Below are 13,962 nucleotides of genomic sequence, written 5' to 3'. Positions count from 1 at the left end.
CATAAAAAATTTAGTACACAGAACTCAGAATTCACAGGTTCAGAACTAAAGATTCAAAACTAATAATTCATTGCTCAAAAGTCTTAATTGCTACACATGATATTTTGATTAAGAAAAAAGAATTTGTTTATCAAAATTCCTATTTCTGTATTCTGAAAAAATACTTCGGAATGCACAATTTAGAATTGACTAATCTCAAAATATGTAATGAATTTTGAATTCTGTATTCTCAATCTTGAAGTCTGAATGGAAAATTCTGGAATTAAATTTTAGATTCTGATTTCTGAATTCTATTCTCTGAAAATAAAATTTTGAAATCAGAAATCAGATAGCTAAATTCTGAAGCCTCAATCCTAAATTATCACAGAAAATTTTGAATTCATAGTCAACTAAATATCTGTGCTCTTGCTACTGACAACAGATTCAGAATGCTGATTTTAGAAAACGGACATTTTCTATTATATTTTTTATTTTTATTTGGTTGGATTTTAACTCCAACATTTTCTATGAGAAAGCCTGTATAGAACAAATGGCTAAAAAGCCTATCAAATGGCTAAGTTTGAATAAAAAAGAACATAGGAACATTGGGAGGACCTAGGGAATTGCATGAAGGTAAAATTTCATTTGTTTTGCCCCTAAATGTATGCAGCAACATTGTCCATCTTTTGAGTATGTTTGATTTTGAAAGAAAACGTTGAAAAATTCAATTGAGTTCAAACAAAAAAAACTGTTATTGATGTTTTAAGCTCTCTGTGCCAATTGGCATCAAAACAATAATTTTAAAGATGTTGAGATACGTTAAAACCTAGTGATCAAAGTTACCTCGAATCATGAAATCTGGTTTTGTAACAAACATTTAGTTATAGCCACTAATGTCGTTTGAATATTCTGCTATCAATGATCATGCTTTATACTCCTTACCTTAGCAAGTAATTCAAAATTTTTTAGGGTTACAAAAAAGCAAACCCTTCCAAAATATTCGAAATTTAATTAAAAAAGTGATCAATGTTCCCCCAGTTTACGGTACTTTCCTTAATATGCGCACTTAGCCCGCCTCTCCCCTACTGAATTTTTGTTCAAACGCGGATCAACTATTTTGATGTTCGGATAACGGATATGGATTAGTCTTTACCCGTCTTTTACTTCCGCCGCAACGAGAACGGAATTTTGAATCATTGATTCAAAATTTTGAATTTGGAACTCTGAAATTTAGTATTTTGGCATATCGGTGAAAATTAAATCTTGGAAAAAGGAACCGATCTTTCAAGTTTTCTGCATGTATTTACTGCTTCAAATCAGCATCGGAGTTCAGTGTATCTTGATAAGTTTCTTACATCAGCGGAAAAGTTCAACCAAACATCATTTGAGCTACCTACATACTTACATAGAAAACGAAAACCTCACTTTCTTATCAAGAGACTTTTTTGTTGCCTTAGTGCGTAATTGGGTCAGTAATGAAGAAAAAACGAGCAACAGGAATGGATCTTTTGAAATCGTCCTTGTCTCCATAAACGAACTGAAAAGCTATCAAGCCCAAAACGGCATCAAAACATTCTTGACGAAATAAATAAAAATTAAACTAGGTAAAAAGACTAGACGTAGATTATAACGGGAAAACCAGACATATTTATTCAACGTTTAGTATTGGTTATTATTTAAATTGAGAATCGTTATCAGTTATTAATTCCTCGAAAGTAAACAAACTGATTTAAGAGGCAATCAATGAGGCTGCGAAAAGATTCTTGTTTCACAGTTATGTTTTAACAGTTGCATCGAAAGGATTAATTTTTCGAGATTATCAAGTGTGGTCTAGAGAACAACATGTTGCAATTTTTATTGGTACAGAAGTTAATAGTGATACAAATGTTGAAGTTTTATTCTAAATATTCCTCTCTTTTCAAAGGTGGCCTTAGCAGTTTTGCTAACGGCTAATGCTGAAATGAGTATCAACGTTCAAACTCCCAATGCTCAGATGTATCATCAGCAAAGTAACAAGCAAAGTGAGTTGAAAGTGAATAAATTGTGCAATGTTTAAGAATCCTCTAAAACGGGTTCCACGTTATCTTCTAGACACATTCACCTACGGTTATCACACGGTTGGCCAACAATTTCAACATAAGGTCAAAGGTCCCGATGATGTAACGTACGGATGCTACGGTTACGTTGATCCTTCCTTCAAGAAACACTTGGTGTACTATGTGGCGGACCGGATGGGCTATCGGATTATTTTCCCGAATCGAGCGACCAAGATCTTCACAGCCCGCGTTTCGGACAGTTTGTGAGTATGATGGATCAAATGAATCCCTTTAAACTACACATTCCATAGCATGAAATCCTTACTTCAACGAAATAGCACCTAGGATCACAGCAAGGTTGACGAGCGCCTGCAATATACCCCTATTGTTCCATAACCGCACCATCAATTGCCAACAATCCCTAGGTGATAGTTTTGTGGCTTCTAAACCATTACTTATAAGTTTAAGACGTTACCATCGATTGATTTAGTCTTTTTTTACTTTTTTTTTTTAATATACTATGTTCATAGATGTCCATTGACTATCATATTGTTTCTTTGAATTGCACAGAAATAAGTTGGATGGATCTCTTCAGGGTAAGGAGCTCGACGAAAAAGTGGTAGCATGGAATGATCTGTACCTTCCTGACGAATGCTTCCGATTGGATGAAATATTGTCCGGATCTGCTTCGACGATATCTGAGCAAACTTATACTACTCCAAAATCAACCAGTCATGTTCATCACCAACAACGACCGACAGCTTCCTCTTCTTATGGAATCGGTCAACAACCTTACCGCCCACAACCATCGCAGTATGACATTCCCTCAACTACTCCTCGATCACTGCCCCCAAGTAACTCCAGACCAATTGGAAGTGGAACTTATCCCAATGGTTATGGACAGCCAAATCAACCTTACCATGGAGGACAGCAACCTATTTCACATGAACCATCCAACAATGATGATTATGGTACGTTTTAAAAAGGAATTATGTTTTAATGAAGATATGTTCAAGAAATTATTTATTCTTTCAAGACTATAATTCGTTGGGCAACAATCAACAACAAGTCCAGCCAACATGGACCGGATCTATTCCGGATATCAACCCAGCCAATATCAACCTGGATAACTACGATATCGACATCCGTTTTGGAGAAAAACAAGGGAGCGCTTCTACGGTGAATCCTCAGCTGAGTCCTCTGGATCAGAACCGTTGGAATCTGACCCAGTTGCTTGCCAAGATCGAGGCGGTGAATGCGCAAGTGATAACATTCAACGTTTTGCTAACTGGATTAGCTCGGAATCCGGTAGCCTTCGCCAATGCCAATGGAAATACATGTCAGCAGATGATTCAACTGCTCCGCAATCAGAACACGACGCCCCAGTTGGTGTATGTTCCCATTCTCATTCCTTACGTTGAAGGTCGCGACAATTTGAATCAACCCTTCGCTGTCCCGTCCGATAATCCTTATCAACCGCCGGTACAACAACAGCAGCAGCAGCAACAACAACAACAGCCGCAGTATCAAAATCGACACTCAGTTAAAGGATAATATAGGATTAAATATACACAACCGGTTCAAGTAAATAGTTTATGTTGCTGTTAATAAAACTAAAATTCAAATTAAAAAATGCACTCAATATGTTAAAACAGAAAAATGACATCCCACTTTAATGCTTGACACATTAGACTGAGTTGATTTGAGGTCTTTTTTGAAATTATAAAACTCAAAGGTCTTAAAGCTTCGTTTTGGTTCAAAACATATCCATGGTTTTATGCAGAATTTTTTAAGTAACGATTAAATGAGTAAATTTGAATTTTTAGGTTTGTGCGGGAAAATTGAATATTTTGCACTGAAATATCATGTGGAGCCGAACCTGCTAATGGTTTTCATGCCAATTCATAAATTCTCCAAAGAAAATTTTCCACTGAACAACTTTGTCGGAGACCTTAACTTTGTATCTTATTAGGCAAATAAGTTATTAGCTGTGAAACAGGGGTATGTTTTTTGGCATCGATAAACAATAAATTTAATTGACATCACTGCTTGTGCCCCGCAAAGCATTGCATAAAAAGTAGTTATGCAATAGTTCTATTTTCCGCTGGTAGTGTTCGTGAAACTATGCTGGTTGTTTCACCAAGACTTTTCAGTTTTGGGACAATCAACCTCAAAAACGAACATGTGTTTCGACCGGCTGCCCGTTTTTTCGTACCGAGAGTTTTTGAGGCTAATTGTCCCGTCTCATCATGTACAGGAACACGCTCAGCAAGTGTGCGTAAGAAATGTCAAAAACAACTCTATAACTCGTTAGGTAACCAGCTGTGATGTCAATTGAATTTATTGTTTATTAGTTCCAAAAGGCATACCCCTTTTAAATAGCTAATAACTGTTTTGCCTAATATAAGATACAAAGTTAAAGTCTTTGAAAAAGTTGTTCAACGGAAAATTTCCTTTGGAGGATTTTGAAATTTGCACTATAACCATAAGCTAGGGTTGCCAACCGACCGCAAATGCGGGACATGTCCCGCTTTTTTGTTGAATGTCCCGCCGTCCCGCGTTTTCCTCAAAATGTCCCGCTTTTTTCATGGAAAACTTCTACAACATTCACTGACTCACAAATTATTATATATCTTAATTTTTCGCAGAAACTTAGTTGAATTGCTTTTTATACCTATTTCGCCTCAATTGTCTAAAGAATACAATGATGGAAGTTTTTTTTTAAGTTTTCAATTTTTTAAAACCAAATTTGAAATAAAGATATTTGTTATTGCACAAAGATTTTTTAAGCGACATTCAATCTGCCGTTTACATGTAGAACGTTGAATAATTCTTTCAAAAATGTCTTATTTGCGAGAACCGTGGAAAATAACCATGATTAAGACAAAAACCGTGTAAATAGAAGTCATGTAAGAAAAACTCAACCAAATCAATCCGCGTTAAAAAAAACCTTAGTATCCTTGCTATGAATAACTTTGGCTGATGGAATACGTATAAATTTGGCAATATAATTAAGGTTTTTATAAAAGTTTCTTAAATGTCCCGCTTTTTCGGCTGTGTCCCGCTCTTTTTTGTTGTGAAATGTCCCGCTTTTTTCTGAAAGTATTTGGTAAGCCTATAAGTAGGCTCAGCTCCACAGAAGAAACAAAAATGATGTTGATTTTTCAGTACAAAATATTAAATTTTCCCATTCAAATATAAAAGTTGAAATCACCTAATGTTAACTTTACTGAAAAATTCTGAAAAAAATCATGGATAAGTTTTGAACCAAAACGAAGCTTTTAAGACCCTTTTTACAAAAAAAAAGACCCCAGGGTTAGAGAAATTCAAAAATGACCCCAAATCGACTAAGTCTATTGACGCATCCATGCCAAAAGTGGTCAAACTTTTAATTTATTGTTCACGGTCTTCGACAACTTAATATCATTCAGACTGATTTCTTAATCTATGCTTAAAACTATCTTTACTTATATTATAATCAAAACAAACACAAACTTGGTTGAACAATTTACACGATACATCAAATGGGTTGTAAAATTCGTTTCTTCCATAATTAATTGTTCTTAGAGGCTCAAAATTCCGTAAAGAGCGAGATGGGACATGATACGGTATCACTTCGACGAGGTTTGCACTGTCAATATTTCCGGATATAATGTCGAATATAAACAGGCGACGAAGAAGTATAATTAAAATATAATTATTTTTATAACCATTAATATAAAAAACCTGAAAACCGCTACTTGTAGATGTGTGTGTAAAATGATGCTTCTATTTGGATTTTGGCATTAGATCTTTAGTCTTTGGCGTGAAATCTAGAGGACCACCAATCATAATTTTTTACATGCGTCATGAATATCCAAATTAAACGCAAAAATGCCCGGATTTTGCCCGGGTTTATTTACTTTATTTGACAAATCAAACGAAAAAAACACAAATTGTGTTGTGATTTTTTTTTGCCTCCATAACGAAATTTTTCGAGCAAGTTTTATAAAAATAATCGTGGTAGGTTTTCCTTAAATAAAATTTAAAATCTCTCGAAAAGTTCTGATGAAAAAAAATTTTTTTTCTTGATTTTTTTCGAGTAAATTCTGAATGTTGACAAAATTTGGCTGAATATTGCCGTAGTCGATTTTTGGTCGTCAATTTTGAAATTGGCGGATTTTGCCAGGTTTTTGTATAACATTGCCTGCTTTTGTCCAGCCCGGACACATGCCAAACAAATTGGCAACCTTATTTTATCTTTATATATAAAAATAAAGGTTTGTCTGTCTGTTCCCTATAGACTCGAAAACTACTGATCCGATCAATGTGTAATTTTGTGTATAAGAGTTTTTGAGGTCGGAAATGGTTTCTAAAATACTACTCCGACTTAAAGGGAAGGGAGCTCCCGAACAACATTAATATAATCATATGACATAATCCGAAAAAAAATCAGAAACTACTGAACCGATCGACGTGAAAATTGGTGTGTGTTTAGCCGTTTTCAAGCCTTTAAAAGGTTTCTATGATACTTTTGAACGTTTCCGAATTCAAGAAGAGGGGGCTCCCATACAAAATTAACAACAATTTGACACAATTCGAACAATTTTCAGAATCTAATGAACCGATAAACGTGAAATTTTGCATATTGCCTTTTTCAAGACCGTGAATGGTTTCTATGAAACTTTAAAATCCCGTCGAAACAAAAAGAGGGGGCTCTCATACAAAATGAATGAAAATATGACACAATCCGAACAATTTTTGGAAACTACTGATCTGAGCAACGTGAAATTTGGTGTGTAGCCGTTTTCAAGACCGGGAATGGTTTCTTTAATACTTTCAAACCCCTCCAAAAAGAGGGGGAACTCCGATGCAAAATGAACAAAAAATGAACAAAATTTCAACAATCCTCGCAGCATTTCTGTCAAAAATTGTTAAACGTAAGCGTTTTGACAGAGTAAGATGATGAATTGATTTTTTTTCTTCAAATTTAGCATCATATTGAAATTGAGAAGAAAATAAAAAAAAATTAATTACTCAGAACTTGAAGCCAATTAAAAGTTCAAAACCATTTCCGTGATAAAAATATGAATTAAGTTACCGAAAACACTTAATTCAGAACCTTATCCATCTAGAGTATACCTATACCAAATGCTAATTCAGTAAAATTATGTAGTTTAAATTTTAATATCCTGAACAAGTTTGAACACGTGATTCAGTTTTTTTAGTTATCATTCAACAAAGTTCAATTACAATGGTGTTAAACCCCCCCATGAGGATCCAAAACAGCAAGCAAAATATTCTACTCTACACTCAAAATTTTTAATTCAGAACCAAATTATGATAATGAAGTAAGGTTAATCAAAAGTAACAATCCAGACTGAAAACTAATGCCAAAATTTCAAAAACCCACCCCAAATTCAAAATTCTGCTATACTTTTTCAAAATTTTCTCACTTGGTCATAGAAATTCAGGGCTGAATATTAGATTTTGAATAAAATTAAACCCATTTCGGAGGTTCTGATTCCATAATTCCCATAACCAAAATTGTATTCCTATTTTCGTATTTCGGATTCTGTATTCTGTTCAGGATTCTTGATTTTCAGTTAAAATAATCATATGAAATTAGGAATGAAAAGGTGCTTCGAAACCATAGTTCACATTTGGTTGTGCAATTCATATAACATTTGATTCATGTTTTTCGAGATCACGTATATTTTCAATATTTTGATTAAAGTCGCAGTCGCAGATTTCTTGGCGATTCTTAATGTGTTAAAATAGCTTGACAATTCAATTTCCAGATTTTATCAACAAAATTAGTTTGGAAACACAATTTAGCTGAAAACCACAAATAAAAGTTAGAATTTGAGTTTTTTTTAAATATTTTATCTGCAAAAAGAAAACATATTATATTTAAAAAAAATTATCCACAGGATTTTTTATTAAGGAATTGATTCTTTATAAGACATATTTACTGGTAAAGAAAAATTTTCACCTAAAAATCCTGCACAAATTTCTATATTTTCCCAGTGCATTGTTTGACATTTTCCACACATTAAGGGCACCAAAATTTGGCATTCTATGTTCCAGAACCCAATAGACAAATTTTGCTAATTTAATATAGATATTTGAGTAACGGGAAGTTTCGTATTCCATTTTGTAGAATGAGGTTTCATTATTAGATTTATCTCATTTTAATTATGCTTTTTAATAGAGCACACTAGCGGCTAGCGAAAACACGAAATATCTCGTATTTGGTTCGCAATGTAATATTATTGCAGTTTTTAAGCCAATTTTTAAACTAAAATCATTAATTTGGTCAAGTTTGAATCAAGAAAATTTGATCCGAAAATCTGATGATTTTTATTTTTTACTTTTTTTGAAAATTTGATTTATTTTCATCAAAGGCTAAATTCTTTGAATTTGAAGAATAGTTTGAACTTGTTTGATTTGAGTATAGAATAAGTTTTTTTTAAGAAATGGAAGACTTTCCTAAAAAAAGCTTATTTTATTCCCCCATCAACTAAGTATGATCTACCAGACTTTTAAACAAATTCAAAGATTTTAACCTTTTTAACTCTTAGTTTTAGAACCAATTTTCTAAAGTTGCGATTTACCACGAAAACTTTTAATGTCAAAGTATTTAAAAATAGCTGATCATATAGTAACAAGCATAATTTATATTAATTTTTTTTTGTATTCGTGCATTTTTGGACTAAACATCATAGCTAAAAATCAGTCACCAACCCCCCCCCCCCCCCACATGAGTCGGTTCTTCCTACGGCCCTGCTATGAACTCTGTAAATGTTACTTTGCAGTCTTAAATTCATTCAACACTTTGAGTTTAGAATGCAATATTAAATACATAGTGGGTACAATATTGGTAGCCCACAAACTCCGTTATTGAATTGAATTAGTAACAGATCAGTTGTAAGTCACTGATGAAAATTCAATGATAAAGCTCACGTCATTTCCTGCCCACAGACCAAATAATTTTTCACTCAGCACTCCCCTTTCTTCGCTTCCATTTGCCCTACATACCTCGGGAGGAAATGGGGCGGGTAATGCACAGCTTCTGCATTCGGGTGCTAACTCTTCACTTCCTGTTGTCTTTCCGTTTTCGGCACATTTTTCCACGATTTACAGTTCGTTAGGTTTTGGAGCGCATCCAGAAGCAATTTCTCCCCGGGGGAAAACTTTGTTTGCGCGCTCCATTCTTCGTTCAGGTCCAACGAGTTTTTGTTTGTGGTAGCCCGGCCAAAAATCCAACCCAGCCAAGTCCAGCCCAACCAGTGAGTGGCAACAGTGCCCTCTTCATAGAGGTCCCTGTACTTTCCCATCATGAAAGATGAGCACCAAACATAGCTTTTTGCCGGGATATTTGTGCAGTCATATTTCTTTTTCCACCATTTTATTTGGGCTTCGCGAAAAACGTCCCCCAGTTGAACAGCAAAAACATTGCTCGGATCATTATTTTCAAGCGTTCTGGCGTTCCGGCGGGTCATTCGGTTCAATGGTGACGCTTTCTGTGTGATTTTTCATCACAAGTTAATTTTTTCGGGTCATGATTTATCGTAATCTGCGCCGGTACAATTAATTTCATCCCATTATAGTGATTCTTTAGATCACAGATTTGTTTGCAGTTTTCAGCAGACGTATGTACGTAGGTATATATTTAGAAAAAATCAACCTTCCTGTACAAAAATTTTAAGAATAAACAAATAACAAACGTCTTGATGAACTAAACTTAGAATAGGAGTTTATATTTGGTTTGAATTCTACAACTTAAGTAAATTTGAAGCTATACGACGGGGAAGCCATCGAGATCTTCAGACTACCACTACACTGAAATAGAGGCAGGACTAGAGGATTTGCATAATTTTCGATGTGCCGAATAAATTGTATAAATATGGGTATTTCTTATCCATGTTCAACATGATTGTTTCATGTTTCTTTCAAATTTAGCTAAAAATGATAACAATACCAAAAATACACAATAAATAAGAAAATAGATTTCTAACATAAATTTCTTACAATAGTTATCACACACATTTAAAAATAATTATTTTTTCCAATAAAATAAATCAAAACTTTCAAAACACATCACAATGAATTTTTCAAATCAATGATATTTTTGATAATTCATATTGATAAATTTTTCAAAAACATTTCTAAATTCTGAACTAGAAATTTGCTTCAGATTAAAATCTAAGCAGTCCAGTTTCTTAATTTAAAATAAATATTCTCAAAATACATATTTAGAAAAAGAACAATTGACTTCTAAAATAAATGTTAGTTAGGTAAAAATTAAAATTGATAAATTGTTAGGAAAATGAGAATAATTGATATTTATCTTAATTTACATTTCTTCTCTTCATTTTCAACTGAAGGGTTGATTGAAAAATTCCGCTGAATAAAAAAAAAAATCGCAAATTGAAATGTCAATTTTTGATAAGGAAAAAATAGGTTTATGTTTTAAGAATACCGTAAATTCAGAATTGAAAAACATAGCCAAAGTAATCACAAATATTTCTAAAAATTCAAAAAGCTTGACTTTAAAATTCGGTAAATTCATAAAAAATAGAAAAAAAACTGTACTATTTGGTAAATTGATTTGAAAATTGAAGATTAAATAGATAAGTTTTTTATAATTTAACTTTAAATAATTATTAGCCACTTCAAAGCAAGTGATAAATATGATAAATGAGAAATTTAAATTCTTTAAAATTATTTTAAATCAGGAAATGCTTATTCGTTTTTTTTCGAAATCCGCCATTTCAATAACAAAAAGGCAAAAAGTAGTGTTTTCTAACTGTCAAATTAGATTTAGAAAAAAAAACAATTTCAAATCAGTCCACGTGGACATCCGGGGAGGGGGGTAGGGGTATGCCAAATGTCCACGCTTGTCCACGGATGGATAGGAGGGGGTCAAAAATCTCATTTTTCTGTCCATGTGGTATCTGAACGACCTCTTATCTAAAATTATTTCAACACGCTGCTGCTCTCTTCTGAGAGCAATGATTACAAAAGGCGGCTTAAATAGTCTAGCTTGAATAGACTGAGTTGATTAGGGGTCATTTTTTAATTTATCAAACCCTGGGGTCTTAAAAGCTTCGTTTTGGTTCAAAAATGATCAATGATTTTTTGCAAAATTTTTAAGTAACGTTTACATGAATTTACAATTTGAAGTTTTATGTTAGTATGTGAAAATTGAATATTTTGTACTGAAAAATCAACACCTTTTTTGTTTCTTGTGGAGGAGAGCCATCTAATGATTTTCGTGCTAACTTATAAATTATCTGAAGCAAATTTCCGCTGAACAACTTTGTCGAAGTACGTAACTTCGTATCTTATTAGTCAAAAAAGTTATTAGCTGTTAAACAGGGGTATGTCATTTTTCATAGAAAAACAATAAATTCAATTAACATCACTGCTAGTGCCCCGCAAAGAATTGCATGAAAAGTAGTCATGCAATACCTCGCTAGGCAGCGAGGCGCTTCAGCAGTGATTTCAAATGAATTTTTTGTTTTTCCATTCCCAAAGACATGTTCCCATCCAACACCTAATAATTTTTTTTGACAAAGTAACAATCTTCGGCAAAGTTTGTCAGCGGAAAATTTGCTTTAGAGAATTTAGAAATTAGCACGAAAACCATGGAGCGTGATCTGTCGAATCTGTGGAGAACGGTTGCCACTTAGTGATTTTTGGGGAAAATGTTCATCAAGTTATGTCGTAAGATTGAAAACTATGAAAATAAAAAATCAAGTGTTTTACGGATGGCAATTTATTGTTTGTAAATTCGTTCACAAGAGGGGGTGACCAACTTATTGTTTTGTTTTATTGATTAGATCCTAGGCTTCAGCCCTTTATTGTTTGTAAATTCGTTCACAAGAGGGGGTGACCAACTTTTTGTTTTGTTTTATTGATTAGATTCTAGGCTTCAGCCCTTTATCTTATTCTATATAATATAAATGACACTTATTAACTACAGTAATTGTTAATTTGTAAAAGAGCACTGCACAATTCTACTTTTAATTTGTTCTCTGGTCTGGTCATGCTTAGTTGAATAATATCGACGTTTGCGTTGTAAAATGCCATCGTTTCTGGCGTAATTCTGGATCCGATAAGCTAGTTGAAACGGCCTTACGCTTCGTAAACTGCTGCGGCCTTCGTACGGAGATATACAAGATAATAAATACGGTGAATTATATCTTCCACAGATTAAATCCTTTAGAAACAGCGCGTCGATCGATTTTCTTCTGGTTTCCAGCGTGTCTAAACCTACCAACATGCACAAGACTCGATACTCCGGCATTTCTGCTTGCCACCCAAGGTTTTTCAAAGTGTATTTTAAGAACTTCTTCTGAACTCTCTCTAGTCTGTTGTTTTGTATGTTGTAGAACGGTCGCCACACAATGCCGGCATATTCAATGACGGTCCTAACTAGAGATGTACCGAATATTCGGTCGGCCGAATATTCGGCGCCGAATACCGCCGAAAAACCGTTAAGCCGAATATTCGGCTCACCGAATAGTTGAGTATTCGGCCGAATAGGCCGAATATCTACTACAGACTTGTAAAATATGTCAAATGACTTTGGATAATTTATAGAATATTCAAAAGTAACGTTGTAAAAGCTACATAATCATTAAAAAGTTATGGTTTCAGCAAATATCTAAGGTGTATTCGCTTATCTTTCACTGTAGATCGCATTGGAATAATCACTACAGTTTTTTTTTCATCAAAAACTCAGTAGAATATTCGGCCGAATATTCGTTTGGCCGAATAGTTGAAAAGGACAATCCTTCGGGTGACGAATAGGCAAAAACATTTTTCAATCATCGGCATAAACCAGCGCGAACACATCAGTCAGCACTTCAGAAAATTAGTTCATAACAGTGATGAAAAGAAGGGGTCCCAAGTGACTCCCTTGTGGAACACCGCTGGTGACTGAGAAGGTACTAGATCTAACGTTCTCCAGTTTGACGTATTGCATTCTTTAGATTAGGTGCGAACGAATCCATTGAAGACAGGATCCGGTTATTCCATTCTTGCACAATACAGACAGTAGAGCGTTTATATTGATTACGCCAAAGGCTTTGGACATGTATGTTGCGTCAACTTGAAAACCTTCCATCATCCACTGTGAGGTTCTCAATACAAACTATTGCAACACCGCGATAGTTTTCTACGGTGAGCCTGGAACCGTTCTTGTGTATCGGTAGAACATGCGAGATTTAAACCGGCACGAATCGATGAAGTGAAGAGGAAGTGTAGGGGCTCTTCGATTCCACTCCCACATTTTTTAAAGAATGAGTTTCGTATTCCATCAGGGCCACAACTTTTCGATTCGTCGAGCGTTAAAATCTTTCTTCGTATATCAGATACCGCTATGGTGAATTCGGGTAAAATTATTTCTGGTCTGTTCAAAAGATACACACTGTGAAAGTATTCGGCAAAGAGCTCGGATGCATCTTCCAAAGATTCTGCTTTGTTGTTTTTGTAAGAAACATTTTTTGGTATCAAGTTAGACTTATGTTTCGAGTTGACACGGGCCACTTTAATTTTAAATTCTTTCGGTGGGCCGCATAAAAATAAAATTTAGGTAGTAATAGTTTGCAGAGCTTTGCGTAATTTTTATAACGAAAAATTTTAGACAACAAAAACTGAGAAGGGATAAATAAAACACATTCATGTACTTGCATTTACTTTTTTTTTTTAAATTACCAGTGTTTAAACCAGTCGAAATTGGATAAGTTCATTACCAAATCTTGATTTCAATAATTTAAATGTTTGAATTTATTTGAAATGTTTAGCGAAAATTTTTGAAAGTTATTCTATGGTTTGTAGAAAGATTTGAACACCTTCTTCGTCCCTCTTTTTAGCTTTCTTATTCCACCAGGTCTTCATTTGATTGATGTATTAACAACATTTCCTTTTGCTTTGAGTGTCCTCTTCATGATTGCCC

The 13,962-nt window shown here is 34.1% G+C and overlaps 1 protein-coding gene across 1 annotated transcript; it reads left to right on the top strand.

Moving 5' to 3' along the window:
• The first annotated feature begins 1,729 nt into the window (after positions 1-1,729).
• On the top strand, positions 1,730-3,648 carry LOC129746844 (uncharacterized). Its single transcript, XM_055740742.1, has 5 exons — positions 1,730-1,839; positions 1,904-2,000; positions 2,071-2,278; positions 2,586-2,986; positions 3,052-3,648. The coding sequence occupies exons 1-5, from the start codon at positions 1,822-1,824 to the stop codon at positions 3,567-3,569; spliced, it is 1,242 nt and encodes a 413-aa protein (XP_055596717.1). The 5' UTR covers positions 1,730-1,821; the 3' UTR covers positions 3,570-3,648.
• The last annotated feature ends 10,314 nt before the right edge of the window (positions 3,649-13,962 follow it).

Source organism: Uranotaenia lowii, chromosome 2 (assembly GCF_029784155.1).
Source record: "Uranotaenia lowii strain MFRU-FL chromosome 2, ASM2978415v1, whole genome shotgun sequence".
NCBI classification, from domain to species: Eukaryota; Metazoa; Arthropoda; class Insecta; order Diptera; family Culicidae; genus Uranotaenia; species Uranotaenia lowii.
Note: the sequence above shows the minus strand (reverse complement) of the source record. Positions and strands in the feature narration are given on the sequence as shown.